At 29.7% G+C, this 21,022-nt stretch overlaps 1 protein-coding gene across 29 annotated transcripts in view; it reads left to right on the forward strand.

Annotated features, from left to right (window-relative positions):
• Positions 1-9,823, forward strand: part of LOC145253848 (phospholipid-transporting ATPase IA-like) — a 517,619-nt gene extending 507,796 nt beyond the window's left edge. For 9 of the 29 annotated variants that reach the window (XM_080112972.1, XM_080112980.1, XM_080112979.1 and 6 more), the window contains 3 exons: positions 3,143-3,169; positions 5,882-5,925; positions 9,445-9,650. In XM_080112972.1, the coding sequence (XP_079969098.1) occupies positions 3,143-3,169; positions 5,882-5,925; positions 9,445-9,498 (125 nt within the window). In that variant the 3' untranslated portion in view covers positions 9,499-9,650. Of the gene's footprint in view, positions 1-3,142; positions 3,170-5,881; positions 5,926-9,444 lie in introns of those variants that run through there. The other 20 variants (XM_080112989.1, XM_080112982.1, XM_080112976.1 and 17 more) reach the window with 6 other exon arrangements.
• Positions 9,824-21,022: the final 11,199 nt, after the last annotated feature.

Genomic DNA, 21,022 nt, shown 5'->3' on the forward strand with positions numbered 1-21,022 from the left:
AATGGTTAATCAAAAAACAGACAGAACTTTTTTTTTGATTTAGAATTTTAAAATGCAATTTACTATCAAACCATGAAAATAGTCAGATTTTCTATAAATGTATGTTCTGTTAACCATTAAACGAAAAGTAGGTATATTTTTATTTTAACCCTTCAAGTTTGATAATTAGCATTTATAAGCCATTATATATATATATATATATATATTTTTTTTTTTTTTGCGAGCAATGACTATGTGAATGCAGTAAATAAAACAGATTTTGATATATTTTTGCTCAAGATAGTTTCATGTTCTCTTATTATTGTTTGTTTGCCATTAATGGGGGCTTTGAATTTTGCCAGGGTTTGAATACTTTCTCTTGGTTAAGTAACTATAAATCATTAAAGAAATAAAACTCACTATTTTATCAATTGAACTATGTGTTTGTTTTCCTAAGTTATGAATTGCTTCTGGCTGGATCGTCACCTGACAGGACTTGCATTAGTCATGTTTGCGTGTTAGCTTTGAAACTGCAGCTGTTGTAACTTCAAATCTTTCTCCGTCACGTGATTGAATGAACTAATCATTTATCTACCCTCGTATTAAGCAATAGGTGAATCTGAGATCAAACTTTGTTGGTTGTACCTAAGTAACTTTATACATTTGACAAATCCTTTTTACATTTGAAAAAGATCTTGAACTATCTTAATTCCTATTCACTATTATTTGAGACAATACCATGTCCATTATAGTTTCATTCTGTATCAATCGTCTTGATGAAGAAAGCAATTAAAAAAAAAACATTTGTTCACGTGTGCTGCTAATTAAAGACTTATTGAAAGACACTTTTATTTCTTTAAAAAAAAAAAGAGATAAATTTGTAAACATTAACAAAAAAAAGGGTAAATTTGTAAATATTTAAAAAAACAAAACAAAAAAAAACATAAGAGCTTCATCTGAAACCAAATTCATCTTTACATGTCTTTTTTTTATGCTAACAAAATTGCAATGTGAATTATTTCCAAGTCGAACAGATCTGAATTCAAGTTATTTCGTATTTGCGAATGCCCAATTTGCATTGTTTCCATGAAAAAGGCAACAACAAAAAATTGTATGATTTTGTAAAAATAATTCTAAATAATACAAGAGATAAAACAAACTGTAGAAACCCTGGCATGTTGCTAGAATGATATAGTGGCATAATTAATTGGTATTATTTTATGTGATTATAGCATATTTATTTGGTTGATTGACTGTAAAGCTTGAAGTTCAATTTTAGTAAGAATTATTGTTTATCTCTTAAGGGTTAGAAAGAATTGCTTTATAATAAAACTGATATTTAGCTTAAAATCTGAATTTGTTCTCATGTCTAAAAGAATTCTTAAATGCTAAGTGAGAGATGAGAGTTCGAAGTTGAATAAAGAAACTTCATAAACTCATCAGATCAGTAAGAAAGACAAAGGAAAAGAAAGAACTTAAGGCCATGCCATTTTGAAACGAAAAGCTAGAATTATAAATCTAGAGAAAAACTGGTTTATACATACACAATTTATAGAGCATTATTGCTTTTGTTTGGTATTTTATAAAACATTTATGTATAAAAAAATATGGTTTATAAAAAAAATAGCATATTTGCTTAATAACAATTTCAAAATGTTAAAATGATTTCTATTTTTGCAATTTTTGTAACATTATTTTCCTGAGTAATAAATTAGTATATATCTTTTCCGATAGTGCTCAATACTTAAGAAGTTATTAGTAGAGCTGGTGCATATATCTTTTTTATATATAGCTTGCACTCGATAAGTTGAAATTATAGTCTATGCATCCAAACAAGGTACATTACCAGTGAAACATAAGAGGCTACTGTGATAGCAGCTAGATTTATAGGACCAATGTGAATGGGGAGTTGGGTAGCAAGATTTTTATTCACATTAATCAATATTTTATTTCTGATTATTCATAAGTAGGGGATGATGGAGGAGTTTTTACTCTTATGCTCAGATCTACTTCCCCTGTCATCCATGAAGACTAAAACCATTTTTTTTTTTTTTTCCAAAATTAACCCGTATTAATAGGTATTCGATGGAATAGTCATTGTATTATTTATTAGTTGAATAGGGTAATGGCTCTGAGAGGGTTGCATAGACTGTAATCTTGACTTGTTGATTTAAGCCAAAAAATACTGTGTGCATAATGTTTTTTTTTATATATAGAAGAGAAATGACCAGAGTGCTCAATTACACATTTCAAATAACACTATACATTAGTTTGATTGCTCATAGATACTTGCGGTTTCACAGAAACAATGGAAACTCAGCCCATAGGACTAAAGGTACCGAGTATGACTATTCTTCATTGATTGAGGAACAGTCACACTTGGTGCCTTTTAGCCCTGTAGGTTAAGTTTCTAGTGTTTCCGCAAAACTGCAGGTCTCAATGAATGAAAACTAATGTGTAGTGTTACTTGAAATAAAAAAATATTTATAAGCCCCCCCCTCTTTATTTATTGCTTTATATATATATAACTTTATTGCCATAAAAATATTATGTAGATACATGAAGTAATATATATTCATTTTGTATGTTAAAAATATTTTCAACATGTTTTTTATATTTGACACTTTAAAAATATTTAATCACAAATGAATTATTTATATTGAGTTCTCTACTTATTTTTATTTTTTTCGTTTTTACTTGTAGTGGGGGTCTCTGGTTATCAAGGCCCGGGAGCCACTCTAGGATAAGGGTTAATAAGTGTTAGGTTGATGGTGAGACAACATGATCAGTATTGGTGGAACTTGGGTAGAGCTAGAATAGTTAAGGGGACATGTCAACAGGAACTTATTCACATTAGATTTGAAAATAAACATGTTATAATCAGCTGGGAAGCAGCACCATGATATTGTTTCATAAACGGACAGTTTCAGCAGAAAGACTTTTCAAGAATTTACTATTTATTTCTGATATTGAATTCTTTATTTGATGTTTCTGTTTTTTGTTTGTTTGTTTTTTTGTTTTTATGGTTCTTATCAATTTCAGACAAAATTTGTTTTTTTTAATGTTATATGCATGAATCCCTTTGTATGTATGTATATATATACATATATATATATAATATTACTATATCTTACCCGAACAAAAAAAACTATTTTGAATTTAGGTATCAACATCCGATACTATCCTAAAGGTGAGATTAAATGAACCATGTTACCTTTTATCGTTTCCCACCTTCCCTGATTTATATATAGTTCCCAATTCCCAAAATATCTGCTCCAGATGTCGACACAACTGCCAGCTTATTTGGAAGAAAAAAATGCATTTCTAATAACCTTACTAAAAATTAAAAAAAAAAATGCTTTTGCAAACATCAAAAAACTAAAACGAAATTTGCATACGTTTCCCTTTGGTGATGGTATTGCTTCAATTTACTAACTCTGAATATTTTCTTATTAATATGAACCTGATTTTGTTAACAGGTTAACCATTTTTGTTTCATCCAGCCCCATAAAAAGCTAAACTTTGTTTGCTTTAGGAAGCTTGGTGTGTTTGTGAATTTACACATTTTTTTTATTGGATTATTTAACCCAAAACTGCTTCATGTGCTCAACTTGAATTTATTAACCTTTAGTCAAGCATAACAATCTTACAAGGACATGCAGGCACCTCTCCCTACAGCAAAGGTAAAAACTATGTTCAATATGAGCACGTTTATACAGATAACACCATTGCACGATTGCGATTATGAATTAATCAGCTTTTCAGGATTACTTTTTGAATAATTGCTATTCTAACCTTACTCTAAAGTTTCTAATTGCTCATTTGCTAATATTAATACATAAATTATTCGATTGAATGTGGTTTTTGCAACACAATGGCAGCCATTTTTTTTCTTTAGGCTCTTCTGCATGTTTTTAAATGTTCAATTTGTTGCCATTAAAAAAGATGAAATTTTGTACAATAGGTCAATTAGAATAAATTATTTTGAAATTAAAGACAGTATTTTCTTTCTAATCTTTTCGATTAAACTTTTCTAGAATAACTACTGAATTCATATTTAATTTCTATGTTTTTATATACAATAAAATGTTTATTTTTATCTTGAATATTTTAATTTTTTTATCTTTTTGACCTTATTAGTGATAAAGAAAAAAAAATACTTTTCATGTATCAAAGTATTTCTTTTCTAATATCATTTTTAAAAACTATTTTAACATGATCCCCTCTTACCTAATAACCCATTTTCTCAGATTTTCTTTTCTTTTAAAATCTATTTCAGAATAGATGAATTTATATTATTTACAATTAGTTTAGTTCTCTCTTTTGATTGTAATTATAACAATGTTTGTCTATTGTGTGCTTCGGCCTTCTTCAAGATCTGTTGCACTTGGTTATTTTTTTTTTTTAAATGTCAAATTGAACCCTTTATTTAATTAATATACGGTAGATTCGTCTTACTCTACTCTTCGTAGTTCATTTTATATTTATTTTTATTGTTTTAATAGACCAGTTCAAAGCAGAAACTTTAAATTTGATTCAATTTGAAGTTTTTAATAGAGTATATTATATCTATGCAAGACTATTTCAGAGATCATTTCAGTCCAATAGATCGTCTGCAATTTTGTACAATAGGTCAATTAGAATAAATTATTTTGAAATTAAAGACTGTTTTTTTCTTTCTAATCTTTTTGATTGGATTTTTCTAGAATAACTACTGAATTCATATTTAATTGCTATATTTTATATGCAATAAAATGTTTCCTTTTATCTTAAGGTAAACATTTTATTACATATAATTATTATTGATAATTTTTTAAATCATTTTGACCTTATTATTAAATTATTTTTTCATATTTCTTTAAATGTTTAAGTTTCCAGTGATCTTCTGTGCTTAGCATGAATACAAACACCATTTAAGCAATTTAAAGAGTTCAGTGCAGAATTTCTAACAAATACAAGACCTCTCTTAGCAGAACTAGTAATCCTATATGAAGAAAATAAGATAAACTGAAGTTTGAAATTCCAATAAGTTACAGGCTATAAACGGTTTTAAATAAAGCCGGAGAAAACTATTGTCAAACTATTATGATTTTATAACTAAAGAAAAAAAAATCAGAAAAATAACGATAATAATCTGAATTTAATGCTTATTATATTTGTGTATCACAGAAATTCAAGGGAAAAATACTTTGTCAAGCTATATTTAAAATCCACACATGGAAGTGTTTTTATTTCTTTTTTTTTTTTTTTTTTTTTTTTTTTTATTAAGCTGACATTTTAAAAGAACAGTCATCTTAAAATGACGAAATTATTTGTGAATATTAAGGATTTATTGTGAAATTCAGATGGTTTGTGTATTATTCTAGTTTAATATTTCTCTAATAATAATAAACAGTAATATATTTAACTTCTACTGCCCATTGTAAACACCAGCAATTATTGTAAACATAGGATATTCTCACGTTATCAAACTGTATAAATATTGAAAATGATATTAGTGAAAAGTATAACAATATCCTTTGCAAAGGATCACGGCGATATCCTTTTGCAAAGGATCACGGGATTTTTGTAATTCATGAAATGTGACTTATTTTAAAATGCCATTTCAGCTGGTTTTTCTATTTATAATGTTCTTACTTTTTTTTCTCTCTCTACTACTCTTTTCTTCTTTCTCTCTGAATATTTCCAGCCTCAGATCAGGTAAGCTTGATATTTGTTTTTGTTTTGTGTCAGCCAAAAGAAAGATATATTAAAATCGGAATATACCGTATTTAAAAGAAAACTTTTTTTAGTTAAGACTGATGAAGTGAATGCTTGTTTTCACATTTTTTTTTTTTTTTTTTTTTTTTGTCTTTTACAAAATTTTGTTTAGTTAAACATTGTTCTTAATTTGTCTTCGTAGATGGGTATGCCTTTTCTCAAGAAGAACACGGTGTGATCGCACAGGTAATAAATTTGATATTTATGAATGTTCACCATTACAACTTCAAACTTTGTTTTTGTTTGTTCTGGTTACTTTATATTAGTCGAAAATATTTAATCAGTAAACTAGCAGGGGTGCCTGGCGTTGCCTGGGTGTTTACGTGGTGTAGCAAAATAACAGTAGCGGGAGTGCCCAGGTGTAAGGAACCCCCCCCCCCAAAAAAAAAAAAAATAAAATAAAGAAGTGGTAGTAGTGGGAGTGGGGGGGTCAAAACAACGGTAGGCAGAGATGTTTAAAAAAAAAAAAAAAAAGTGGTAGTAGGCAGACAGGCTGGAACCCGTAATGTGAAGGAGTAAAAAGGTTTTAAAAAATTGTGACGTCTTAGTCGGTGTCTCCATGGTCCGATCAGGAGTGGAGAGCATTGAAATTAGGTGTAGTCAATCGAAAAGAAGACGATGACTTGCAAAAATGGTGTTGCAAAAATCGACCTCCTCCTTGTACAAAACGACCGAGTTCAGGGTGAAGGTATTAATATTTTGGACCAATTTTTCGATATTTGTCGTCCGAAGGATCGAGGTCTAAAACAATACCAGTTTTGTCAGGTTCTGTCGCCTCTGTCGGAAGTTTTTGCGAGACATACAAACACACACACACACACACACACACATTTTGCCTTTTATTTGATTAGTAAATGACAAATATTGCAAGCAAAATTTAATAAATTTTAAGAAATATCTATCATCATCATTATATCATATGAATCTGAAGATTCTATTGTTGGCATTGGTTTCCCCGATATTTTTTCAGAATTCTTTCTAGAAACACATTAGGTACTTACAGGAGGGACCACATGGAGGTTGCTAACATCCTAAGTGAAAGTGACTTTTGTGTATCAACTGGATTCAAACTGTGTTATTAACCACTAGACCATGGTCTTCTATCAATATCTAACATATAGAGCTATCTTGTCAGTTAGACCCAAATAACATTTAAGCTAACAAATCAAATCTTGCTTTTGACTAGCTAATAACATTCTTCACTACAATCTATTTTTAAATGACTTGGTGCGTTTCAGACAATTGTTAATATGAAACATTTTTTAATAAAAATAAAAAATCAGCAAAGGGAGGATAGCTGATTTTAAATTCAAGAATATAATAGGAGTTGTCTACCTTAAATTTAAAAACATGTGTGAACAAATAAATGACTTCATTGTATCCTGGGTAATACCAGGTAAATACAACTAGTTAATGATATATATTTATATAAAATGCTAGATAGTGCATCTACAAGTAGAATTTTTTCCTTTAACTCTGTATTCACTCCCGAACAATGCATATCGCCACTTGGATGTAAGGGACTACTATTTGGGACCATATCTACAGAGATTATGTGTAGGAAGGTGAGTAGCAAGATGTCTGTTCATATAAAATTTAAAATTCTACATCATGATACAGTGACGAGAGCAGGAAATAGGGAGGGAATTTTTACGTCTGGCAGCTCCAGGCAAGAAGCTACAGGGTGTCCAAAAAGTCATGGAAGGGTTTTAAACTTAGATTTATTTTTGATATCTTTCTGTAATTTTAACATAATCTAAGACATTGGGAAATTAAAAAAAAAAAAATGCAAAATTCAAACAATCATTATTTATGAAAAATAATGTCTTTTTTTTTTTTTCAGCTTTGCCCTTGGATTTTCAATTGGCAATGTCAAATGGCTACCACGTTCCCCAGACTTGACTAGCCCCGACTTTTTCTTGTGAGGATATCCTCAAGAAAGAGTTTATGTTAACAAACCCCAAACCCTGCAAGAATTGAAGGAAAACATCAGGAACGAAATAAGGGAGTTCAATAGCAATCCAGAGATTTTGCAATCTGTCCTGAATAATGTTTTGGAAAGAGCACAAATATGCAAAGCTGAGAATGGGCAACATTTAAAAGACATTGGTTGAATTTTGCATTTTTTTTTTTTTTTTTTTCTAATGTCTTAGTCAGATTGTGTTCAAATTACAGAAAGATATCATCAAAAATAAGCAGTAACTTTTTGGACATCCTATATTAGAGCAGAAGTGAACTATTGGGGAGAGCGTAACATGTACGCGAACATGTGCTTCAATATCTGTTTTGTATCATTCAGTTGTCTCCTTTACACACTGTTCAGTGAGAAGCAAAAGATATTAATTCATAGGGCATCTCTGATGTGATCTTTGATGGCTTCCCTATCAGTCTTTTTGAGTAGTGGCTCCTAAGCTTGGGGTTGAGAATTAAGTAATGTCTATCAATATCATAAGGTGATCAGCGTTCTCAAGTGGACTATGAGTATTTATCACACAATCCTCAGGTACAGTAGTTATATATAGATCAAGAAGTGAGGCTTGCTAATCTTTATGATGTAGGAAGCAGGTTGGGAATGTGACTGTATGTGTAAGGGAATGAGACATAAAGAAACTATGCATACTGCTGTCAGTTGCATTTGTAGGGATAATTTCAAATATTTTGTGTAATCGACCATAAAAAAAAACCTTAATTCAACTGAATACAAATTAGATCTGTCAGATTTATGGTACTGTTTAAATAAAAATAAATTGAAAACCTTAATTCAACTGTATACAAATTAAATCTGTCAGATTTATGGTACTGTTTAAATAGCCTTTTTGTTGACATCTTCTGGCAATTTATGTAAACAGTAGGAAGATGCTGATGTGCTTAGCCAATCAGATTGCAGCAGACAACAATTTGCAATTGTGAATTGAATGAATAAAATTCATTAAGTAAAGACAATGATTGAATTTAAGCCTTTTAGTTTAAACGATTCAGTAAAAAAAAAAAAAAAAACTTTTATTTTCACCTTAACCATAACCCTAGTCCCCAACCCTAATAACAATGTTAAAAACTGTTTGTTTTTTGTTTTTTTTACTCTAATCCTAAATAAAGCCTAACTTAGTAAGTTTGGTTCAAAATCTCCAATAGTACAAAAAATATCAAAACAAACTTTAACTCTCCAACCCTTTCAAAATATTCATCATCATTCAGCTGTCAATCTATCTCATTAATCCTCATCCTCAAATAACTTTAGGCCTTGATAAGTGATGCCTCATTAATCACTGTGTATTAATCTAAATATAAATTGAATAATTATACAGAATGAACTGTTTTAAAACAAGATTTTAGAACGATACAGATGCGATCTCTGCATTTGTTTATTAAAAAGTTCTCTAAATAAGAAAACAAACCCACACTCTACATTTAAAAATAAAAAAATATACCTCCATTTTTTTTTTTTTTTTTTTTTTTTTTTTTTTTTTTGTAATATTAAAAATCGACTTTGTGATGTAAAACCAAAACTTAGTTTTATTATATGTATGTCTCAAATGCCACATGCATTGAAAGTCAACCGGTATAGACCTAAAGACGTCTCTTTTATTTTATTTATTTTGTGAGATTATTGAAACATCCTAAATTTCTTCAATTTTAGACAACAATTAATTTCATGGTGTCATCTATTCTCAGAATTATTTTTAATTTTTTAATTTTTATTTTCAGGCGGAGTTGATCCGTGTTTATGACACTACGAAATCCAAACCCGAAGGCCTGTGAGCTTCCTTGCTCCTTGGTGCTGGGCCTGCCGTGTTGTCATGGTCAGCATCTGTTACAATCAAGTGTGACGAAGATGGTGTACATCTAATCGGAACACTGGCCATCTCCTTACCAACATCTGTTGTTGGGTTGCCCTTGCTGAAGCCGCACTTGATATCAAGTTACCAGTCTCTTCTTGCAAGTGGAGCCACATTACTGCAGTCTGCTGGCAGGAACAAGATGAATGGACAAAAAAAAAACTGTTGTCTCTACAGACACACAATAAATGGAGGGAAAAAACATTAAAATGAGTAAAAGAGGAAAACAAAATTTTCAAAAAAGAAAACATGAAAGCTGGAATAATCAGGCAATCTTCCAAGCGATGATTCTCTTAAAATGGTCTGCTTTCTGATGTCTAATTACCAGCAAGTCCAATGATGAATGCATATTAATAATCTAAATATATATATATACACACACATATATATATTATATATATTTTATGAAATTTTCAATTTCTTTTATGCCCTTATCCCCCAATGTATTCATCCATGATGAGAGTAAAAATTCTTAAAAATTAAAACAAAAGAAACCCACCACAAAAGAAAAAAAGAAGAAACAATGAATCTTTCTGAAACTTTCCATATTATTGGGCTTGGTTCCATGAAAACCAAATGTTAAAGACTGGTTGATTTTTGTTTTTTGTTTATCTTATTCTTATGTTTTTTTTTTTTATGTCTATTGTTTTTATTTGAACAACTACAGGTTTGAAAATTGTTGACTTTTTTTTTTTTTAATTTCTTATAATTACCTTTGTAAACCTTTCCAAAGTTAATATTGTTTCCTGTTTTTTGTTTTTTCTAAATTTTCTTCTTTTTTTTTTAATTTGAAAAAAAAAAAAGCGAACATTATTACATTTATCTTCTAAGTAAAAGAAGGCTGCTTGGTTTAAGGAAACTGGTAAAAAGTGTGAACTTTTTCCTTTATTTGTCCCCCCCTCCCTAAAAAAAAAAAAAAAGGCCTGCAGTGTTTCTTTATTTAAAAAAATCTGATGTGAATCCTGATGCTACAAACCAACTATTACCCTGTGACGATAACAGTTTCACCTTGCAGTAAACAATTCAAATGGACAGATAGATATTTATCTCCTGGGGATAAACAAGTGGCCTCGTCTTTGATCCACGCGACATGTTTTATTCATGCTCTCTCTCTCTTTCTCTCTCTCTCTCCCCATTTACTTTTTTTCTGAATGAATTCTGATCAGTTTCATGTTACCTTGATTAAGTGAAGAAGAAAGAAAAAAAGCTAAAATTACAAGTCACAATCAACTCTTGTCTTGCATTCTATTCAACTGTGACATTATTTGATTCTTATTTAGAATTTAACTTTATTTAAAAAAAAAAAAAAAAAGAATCAGAAAATACAGACAAATCTTTATGATGTACATATCCATCACGGAATGAAGATGTCATATTCCAAAAATCACATAAATTGATCATGTATTTTTTTTAATTAAGAAAATCAGCTTTTATGACAAGCGTGACAAAAGCTGGGAGCCCAAATTTTTTAGAATGTGTTAAAATTCAACGGCAACAACTCGTTTCGACTACAAAGATTTTGTACTCAAAATAATTAATTGCTAAAAATTGTAAATTCTGATTTTCTTGGTTTAAAAAAAACTAAAAAAAACTACTTGATCAATTTTTGTGATTTTTGGAAGATGACATCTTTATTCTGTAATGAATACATGTACATAATAAAGATTTTTCTGTATTTTTTTTTTTTTAATTAAATCCAATTCTAAATAAGTATCCATTATTTTTATAAAGTTTTCTACTTTATATAATTTAAGTTTATTTTATCAATTTCAGATTTTCTTTTAAAATTTAATTCGATTTTGATCCTTTTTGTTTCTTGCTGCTTTATTTTTGCACTTTGCTTTTTCTTAAATTTAATTGTCAACCCACAGTTACAATTTTTATTTTGTTTGACCTCAACAATGTGATTTTCATTATGACGCAAGCATTATTTTCTTTTCGTATTTCCTTCCTTGAGAAAGAAAAAAATATAATTTTCTTTCATAATTGAATTCAGTTTCTCTTATACTTTATAGATATTTGCTCTTAAGCAAATTCCAACGTTTTCTGCCTTTTCACTTGGATCTCTACGAATCCAATTTACCCTTTTCAAATCCTTTTTTTTTTTTCTTTCTGTTTGAATTCTTAATTCAGTTGTAACTTTCTCACATTATAATCTCTGTTTGGCTTGCCATCTCTTTCTTCTAATATTTTCAATGAATTCAGAGAATATTTTTTTGTTATTTTATTGAAAACAGAAACATTTAATGAAATATTTTTCCCCTGTATAACTATTATTTCATAATTATATCTCCTTTTTTTTTATTGCTAATTTATCCGTTTGAAAAGATTGGTAGTTTTCTTGTATTTGTCTCAAGATAAATATATCACCAGTCATACTTTGCATTTCATCTATGCTTAACTGATTTTTAATTTGCTGCTCAATTATTCTCTCAAAAACATTTCCATGAGCTGATCCATCAATTTTAAGCTTCTATCATTACCTCTATCGAGTGCTTCCCCTTTACCGTTATAACAATTTACAATTGTAATGAGTTTCCAGTTTTTCGGGATAACATTTTTTTTTTATGATCGGAATTGTCAAGTTTCACCCGCAGCCTTTAACAGTTAAAAGATCAAAAATGTTGTATTCTTTCAATTCAGTGATTGGAGACTTTCTTTATTTTTTCTTTTTTTTTTTTTTTAAATAAAATTAAAACAGGATTAAATCTAAAATGATCTCGAGTTTTAACTAAACGAAATTATTTTTTTCTTTTCAAGCAATAGTCAATATTTATCCTATAAAAGCTTCCCTTTAAAATTTTTGTTTTTATCATTATAATAATTATAATGATAATATAAATCCAGATTAAGGTGGTCACACTGAAGTTATTTTTCCATGTTGGTCTATAACAAGTAGATGCTTGACACATTGCACAGTTTTAAAAATTATGGGGTTTTGCAAGTTAGCATACCTTATGCAGACATTAAAGAGTCAAGAGTGTTCTGTCTTTAAATTATAATAATAATTTTTTTTTGTAATTTTAGTTTGATTTCTGATTAAAATGTAACTTGGTTGCTAAAACTCCATTGGCTATGACCTCCAATTTGCCAGCCTCGTTTTGAGCCAGCAGTGTGTATGACTCTTTGGCTTGTGTGTGTGTATGTGCGTATCTGTGTATTATTGGGTGCATATGTTGTTCAAGTAAAAACAGTTTATTTATCCATTCCCTCCCTCTTCTACTTTATCTTTAAAAAAGGAGGAGGGTGAAACTGATTATCTGTGTGTTGCAATGAGAGATTTTTCATTCTCTTTCTCTCTTTAAAAAAAAACAAAAGGTGGTTCTGAGCTGACTTTAGTTTCCCAGAAAGCCTCTCTTTATTAGATCAGGTTACATCTTCATTCTGTCAGCGGACCCATTTCCTCCTATTCCTCCCTGTGTCTCTGGAGTTCATTAATGAACTACAGAAGAACACTGCCATTAAATGTTGCACTAAAACTTCAAAATATTGGAAGACTTTGTTGTCAATTTTGTCCTACGTCTGCAACAATTTCTCCTCTCTCTCTCTCTCTCATTGCTATTGCTGTAGGTGTTATATTACTTTGTTAAGCAGACAGATTCTTTCGTTTTCTTCATGGGTTTCTTATAATCAATATTCAATTACTCATTTTATCTTTGTTATCATTATTATTATTATTGTTGTTGTTGTTATCTGATGCCCATGTTAATGGTTAATGGAATGAATTAGTAGTTGAGAAAAAAGTAATTCCCTATGTATGTATTTAAACATCTGCTGAAGCTTTAGATATATATACATGTGTGTGCGTCTGTGTATGTATATATATATATATATATATATACACACACACACTCACGTGTATTGGTTGCATAATAGGCTGCAAAATATCCATATAGAAATCTTATTTAAAAACCTTTGAACTAACTCTTAGTATTAGAAGTTTAAGTATTTAAGTTGATCATACGTATACGATCTATTAGAAAACCTAACTTTCAAGTAAAAAGATACAAGATACAAAAACACTTCATTCCCAGCCAACTAAAATGCATAAAAGAAAAAAATTGTACACACAAGTATGACTAAATCTTTGAAATACTCTCTCATATATATATATATATATATATATATATGTGTGTGTGTGTATTATGGAAGATCAGAGAAACATTATAGAACTATTCAGGCTTTGTTTATAAACAGAGGCTGAAAGAGTTTTACATAAGCAACCAAATATTGGTTCCTTTTGTTTTGGATTTGAAACCGATGGCACTAATGTTTTCCTGATCTTCTGTAGCACATATATAAATAAATATTATGCTCTTATTTTGAAATTTTCTTCATAATCAAGCACTTTGCTGGAGTTCTCTCCCATGAACTTTACACACACACACACACACGCGCACTAATTAAAAGTTAATTACTAACATTCCAATACTTAAAACTTTATAATTTTTTTCATGATATACTTATTCTTTTAATTTAATAATTCAGCAAAAACTATTATTATTTTAGATATTTGTTTGTAATGTCCATTGAAAACATAATTCTATATTTTGTTGAATATACAGATTTTTTTTCTTCAAATATTATTTTAGTAAATAAGACAGTTAAAGGTTTCTGTTTATAATTGATATTTATTTATTTGTTTATTATCATCATTATTATTGAAAGCCGCCTACAATGTATCTTTGCTCCTTGGGCCAGAAACTGTGAGTAACAACTTCATCTCTCTACAATTAATACAAAATCGTTCTCTTTATGATCAATGTCGAGAACCATTTTCTTTTCTTTGAAAGAGATAATAATCAAATGGTTTCTTGTTTTGGCTTCAGTTGGTTTGTTTGTTAACCCCAAATTTGGCAGCTTCTTCTGTACACTTGTTATCATTAGTTTAGAAAAATTTTTTTTTTTTTTTTTTTTTTTTAATTTTGTTACCTACAGCCTAGCATTTTTATTTAAATCTCTTTCTCCTCTCCCTCCCTACTTTATCCTATCACCTTTTTCAGAAATGGCTCCTGCAGAATTGTATCATTTTAACACATGAATATTTGCCTGGCCAAAACGTGTCAATAGACATACAACAAACATCCACCATTCATTGTTAACGTGAACCTGCAACTTGTGAGATTTGAGTTCTGCTTTTTGGTGTTGACTTAAAGTTTTGAACCGACTTTTCACACGGGCTGTGTTTGAACCTCTCTTCTACCTCCTATAACCCCTTCCCTCTAAACTGCAAGATCAGAGATGAAAAACATGTACTATTCAAACAAAACACTTCAAAATATGTCCAAATGCATATTTTTCTGATCATTTACTTTAAATGCAGTAATACATTTAAAACAGCTAAATAAAACCATAGAACATTCATAACATGTTTATTATATACATCATAGATAAGAAGTTTGTAAATATGTCAACCACTTACTTGATCAACATATTTAAAAATTAATTTTGATCTAATTTGTTTACATTTTAATTTATGAAATCCTGTCCAATTTTGTTTGAGCCTTGCCAAGATCACTTATGTGACTTCAGTCAACATTGCTTCTATTAGAAGGCAAGCTCTGGGGCATTTAAAAAAAAATGGTTTCATACAGTTGCCTAATTAGAAGAAGCTTCCATTGTTATACTCATCTGCCTTAACTGATCGGGAGTTCATTTTTCTTGGGATATAACAGAAGTCTTCTATAATTGTTGTATATTACCTCATTTAGGAAATTTTTTTTTTTACTTATTTAAACGAGTCCCTTGTTTGTAAACAAAACCATGACGATCTAGTCTTTCATTCTCGGCTAATTCAGGAAAATTGTTTTTCATCTTTAATACAAACGTAAGTTGTAATGGAAAGTTTTTCTTTTATCTTCGAAACATGTAAGAGTACAAAAGTTTTAACCAATTTTACATTCCTATTCCTATTTATCTCAGAAAATTTACCAATTCTCTTGCATGATAATTTCCATTCTAACAAATTTGGAGCTTTTAGTGCTTATGTATTGATCATTTAAATCAACGCATTTCAGGTTCAAACATTATTACGTACTTACGTGTCATGTTGAAATTAGTAAAAAAAAAATGTTTAATTAAGGAAAATGATCCAATAGAAGATGAGATGTGTTAGATGTATTTTTAACAGAAAAAAAAAATCATCCATAATTACGTTCTGTTTAAAAAAAAAAAAAAAAAATGGTGGGCCCTTGATTTTAAGTAAACGGAGATAAGTCGGTTTCTCATACTGAATTGGTCGCACAACACTTCCACATCAAAACATACGATAAAACTCAATTTGATAAATTCTATTTTTAATTGTAATTATTTTTCTACCGGATCATTTTTTTGTAATTTTTTGGAATTTATGCTAATTTCGTAAGTACATAATGTTATCACCTGAAATGTGTTGGTCTAAAAGATCACAAATCTACAGAAGTACCAAGTTTTTTTTTTCTTTATTCAAGTATATTATTCCCAATAATGTCAGCGAAATACAAAACGTCCAAAGGTTAAAATAAGAAAAGCCTCATTGTGTATTTTTTCTCTCGCTCGTTTTTATAATAAACTTTTATTTGAAAAAAAAAAAAGAAAAAACTTTTTTGTTAAATAACTGGATAAATCTGATACTTAAATATTCCAATTTTTTTATCAACTAACCTTGTCTTCATGATTAAAATTTCTTTTTAAAATGGCTCTTAACATCCCTCTCCAGATCCAACCCCTCCCTCTCGAGGATCAAATACAGCCAGTGTAAATGTGTTTACAAGTAATAATTTCACATGGCAATATACACAACAGGGATCAATAAGGTTATAGGATCCACTCATTTAGCCTAACAATGACCGGAATGGGGTGTATACATCTGTCTGTGTTGTGTATGCCATGTCCCCTTCCCACCTCTCTCTTAATCTTAACTCACTTGGCCCCAGCCTCATGCAGCAGCTTGAATTTTTTGTGAATATATTTTTGACGTTCATTTCTTTTAGTGATATTTTTCTGAATAAATTCCTAACAGTCTGTACTTCATTTTTGTTTGTTTGTTTTCATTTACCAATTTTAGTTGACAAGCGGTGCGTAAAAATTAATTTTGCAATTTTCAACTGAGTTCTGTTTATTAAATAATAAATCTTTCTAAATGTGCATTCATATAAAACAAAAATAATGATTGAACTTCATTCATTAACCAGGGTTCATACAGATTTTTAATGTCGATTTCCGAGGACTTCTCCAGACAAAATTCAAATTTTCCAAACAAAATTTGGTATATAAACAATGATATAATTAACCAAAAAATGTAATAATTTACAACTGAAAAAGTCATTTTCATTTACATACAAAACAATGTCTGTTTACATTCCCGACCCACTTCTATTTGGCCAACCAAGCACGATTAAATGTTATTTTCCCTGTTGTAGATCGGTCTATGCTGTGTTTATTTTACTCTTAAATTTTGAATTTCCAATATTGTATATATGAGTTATGTCCCTTTATCACAAATCTGTTATAAGTAAAACAACGGTTGTGATAAAGGGATGTAACTCTTGTATTCACAACAATACGATGCAGTTTCAGAACAATGCATTTCAATTTTATATTCAATATTTAAAAAATATTTTATCAATCTATATATCCATAAAAGTGAAATCGTGTGTCTGGGTGTGTACATTTCCTACCAAATAACTCTGTCAATTTTCAGTCTATAGACTCCAGATTTGACATAAGAGGTATTGAGATTTGGGAAAAAATTTTTAACCGATTTTCAACCAGAAATTTGGCTCTCAAGGGGTCAAAGTTCACCGATTTGACCATTGAAAACTCCTCTGTTAATTTTAGGCCTAAACACTTTAAATTTTAGATGTAGGTTACTTGGACATGGATCAAACTTTTTAATTTGATTTGAGCCCAAAACAAATGTTAAGGGGTCAGAATTGGGGTCAAAGTTTTAAAAAATTGACCTATGGTCTCTACCAAATTACTCAGTCAATTTTTTGTCTAAACATTTGAAATTTTACATAAAGTGTATTCAGACATAAGGCAAGTTCTTTAATCGTTTTTTTTGCCCAAATTTTGGCTGCCAAGGGGTTAAAGTTCAAAAGATTTGACCTTTGCAGTCTCTAGCAAACTATTCAGCCAATTTTGGGTCTAAACATTTTAAATTTTACATAAAGGGTATTCAGACATGCAGCAAGCTTTTTAATCAGTTTATGGCCGAAAATTTGGCTACCAAGAGGTCAAATTTCAAAAAGTTGACCTTTTCAAACTCTACTAAACTCCTCCACCAATTTTGTGTCTAAGCACTTGAAATTTTAGATGTAGGTTACCTGGACATAAATCAAACTTTTTAATATATATATGCACATAAAATTATGAACAGTACAAAGGGCCTGAGTGATGCCGGGCTGAACTGCTAGCACTTAAAAAAATAATAGTATTTCTTTTGATTTTATTTTAAATATTGCAATACAAATTTTTCATTTTCTATTATATGAAAAAAAAAATGCTATGGAAGATTTTGGATTAAAGCTGAAATAGGCAGGGGGTGCGGTAACAATTTATTCTTTTAACTTACTTTTTTTTTTTTTTTTTTTTTTTTTTAGTAATACTGATATTAATTGGTTTCCCTGAGTCTTGGAGAGTTGCCTCTCATGCATGAGTTTCTTCCATTACATATTACATAACATTATAGCTCTATAGAGAAGTGTGTGTGTATATATATAATTCCAGGTTAAGAATATTGAAAGATAAAAGCCAATGAATTTAACAATTTAGAGCCAAGTATACTTATTTATATTAAAAGAAATATTATTTTAATATTGCTACATGATCATGATAATGTTTCGGTCCAATTAGTTATAAACTAGCATTTCAGCCGGGTGTTTGGAAAAGCGGTCAATTTTTTTAACTTTGACCCCTTTTATGACGCCTTAAAATTTATTGTTTTGGGCTCAAATCAAGTTAAGTTAGATCCATGTCCAATGAACCTATATCTAAAATATCAAGTGTTTAGATCTAAAATTGTTGGAGGAGTTTGGTAGAGTTCTCAAAAGGTCAAATCGTGGAACTTTGACCCCTTAACAGCCAAATTTCTGGGCTAAAATCTATCACAGATTTTCCCAAATCTCAGTACCCTGTATATCAAATTTCGAGTCTGTAGACTTAAAATTGACAGAGTTATTGCGTAGGGAAATGTACACACGCACAGACATGTTCACTTTTCTAGATGTGTGTATGGAACGTTTCTACCAAACTTCTCTCTGAACTTTTAATCTACAGACTTGAAACTTGATATATAGGAGGTTTGGACCTGTGGAACAATTTCGATTTTTTTTTTTTCCCCTCTTTTCTTAGCCTGTAAAAGTAACTGCTAAGGGGTCAAAATTGAGGGGGGAAAATAAACAAAACAAACAGTTGACCTTGACAGGAATAAATCAAATTAAGCTGTTACTTTTGCGAATGCTCAAAATTAAACATTCATAGCTTAAAATTGCTTAATTTTTTAACCTTTTGTCTGGTGATGATGCTGGAGTGATAACGACTAAGATTGGAGCGTTAAACGTTTTGGTTTCAATTCTAGTGGTGCCACCCAAGTAATGTTTTTTTTTTTTTTTTTTTTTTTTAACTTTTGAAATGTTATAAAGCTATGATTAATTTAACACAAATGTCTAAATAGAAATCATAATTTAAACAAAGCAACATCTATTGTTTCATGTAATAAGTAAAAAATAATATATATGCAAGAGAAAGGTAGTTTGCATGAAGCATTTTCTTGTAAATAAATATGTAAGTATACAAGAAGGCTGTTAGCAATGTAGGATAACTGTCATGAATTTGTATTCCTTGTTCTGTTTTTACAGCATACTTTTGGTTTATCTTTTTGAAAAAGGGAGGTAAATCTCGAAAATATCAAAAACCTTTTACCGTCCTAGTTATACTAAACAGTAAATCAATATTTACTAATTTATATACAAGAAATTTATAATGTAAATGCGACCTTCGTTTTTGTTGGTCATTTCACTTTATCATGCTGGCATCTTACATTGCTAACAGCCTTCTTACAAACACACGAACACACAGCTTTAGAAATGCATTAAGAATTAATAACTATTTGGACTATTTAAAAGATACTTTTTCCATGGCAGTATGATTGCAAAGAAGTGTACATTTTTTTTTTTCACTAACATGAGTAACATCAATTATATTTTGGTTTAAACAACATAACTCACACTAATTATTTCTTGTTTATTCATTTGGATGGAATTTCAAATTATAAACTTCTCCATTTAAAATTGTTATTTGATTTTTATTTTTAATATATTTCTTTGAATTACTTCACAAAAATCAAACAAGTTATTTTTAGTAAAGTTATCATGGATAGATAGACAGGTGATCAATATATCTTCTATATAAAAAGAACATTGTGTGTGTTTGTGTGTATGAATTCGTTCTTTATGGACTCCAAAACGGCTGGGCCGATTTTTATGAAACTTCACATGAATGTACTTTATATATCTGGCAATGTTCTTAAATTGATTCTGTATATGAATGTCTTTGATAAGTATAAATAATAAAAAAAATCCAAGGGAAAAAGGAATATGCAATTTTGACCAAAGTTAACAGCTTATACAGCCTAACATCACGAGTGCATTTGAGAAATTTTATTACCGTGCAAGTAGAAACATCTGGCATATAAAATCAACAGTAGGTTCTTTGATATTACAGGGGTGTGATTGAAATGAATGTTTCTGTTTAGAGCAGAATTCAACCATGATACTTAACTTTTATATATAAAAATAATTTTATAAAATCAACATTACGTTCTCTACAGTGCAATGTAGACTAAAATGTATTGTTGACTAAATCACTGCTGGGAGGCATGTGAAACTTCTTCCCAGTGCACTGCAATGGGTCTCTAACAGAGCAGGTAATCAATCTATTTGATTGAAAAATGGACACTTTCACCGATTCTGATGAGAATAAAAATATGGGAGTATGAAACATTCGTTGATCATTCAATTGCGGGCAACGTCTGGTCTCCCTGCTAGTATACATACACACACACACACACACACACATATATATATAGCCTACATTATAACTGTAAAAATGAAAAGTCCTTTTATAACAACCCAAACCAACCAGAATTCACTGCATTTGCTTAATGGGATCATTTTCTCTGAAAATGACCAAATGAGTTATTTCGTATTGAAAAAATTAGCTTTATAAATAAGTTTCAAAGAGAAAACATTATCAACAAGAACACAATCAGTCTGAATACCTTTAACTAATAATGTAAGGACAAGCCAAAGTCTCATCTGGGCTTTACTTTTTCATATTGCATGAAATATTTCCAAAGTTATGTCATGAAAAATGTTGATAACTCTAAAACTGTTCAACGGATCACACTGAAATTTTGTATGATTACTATTATCAAAGAGCAGTGGATCCTTTCATCAAATTTGGAA

The sequence above is a fragment of the Euprymna scolopes genome, chromosome 3 (assembly GCF_053919585.1).
Source record: "Euprymna scolopes isolate OS-2025 chromosome 3, ASM5391958v1, whole genome shotgun sequence".
NCBI lineage: Eukaryota > Metazoa > Mollusca > Cephalopoda > Sepiida > Sepiolidae > Euprymna > Euprymna scolopes.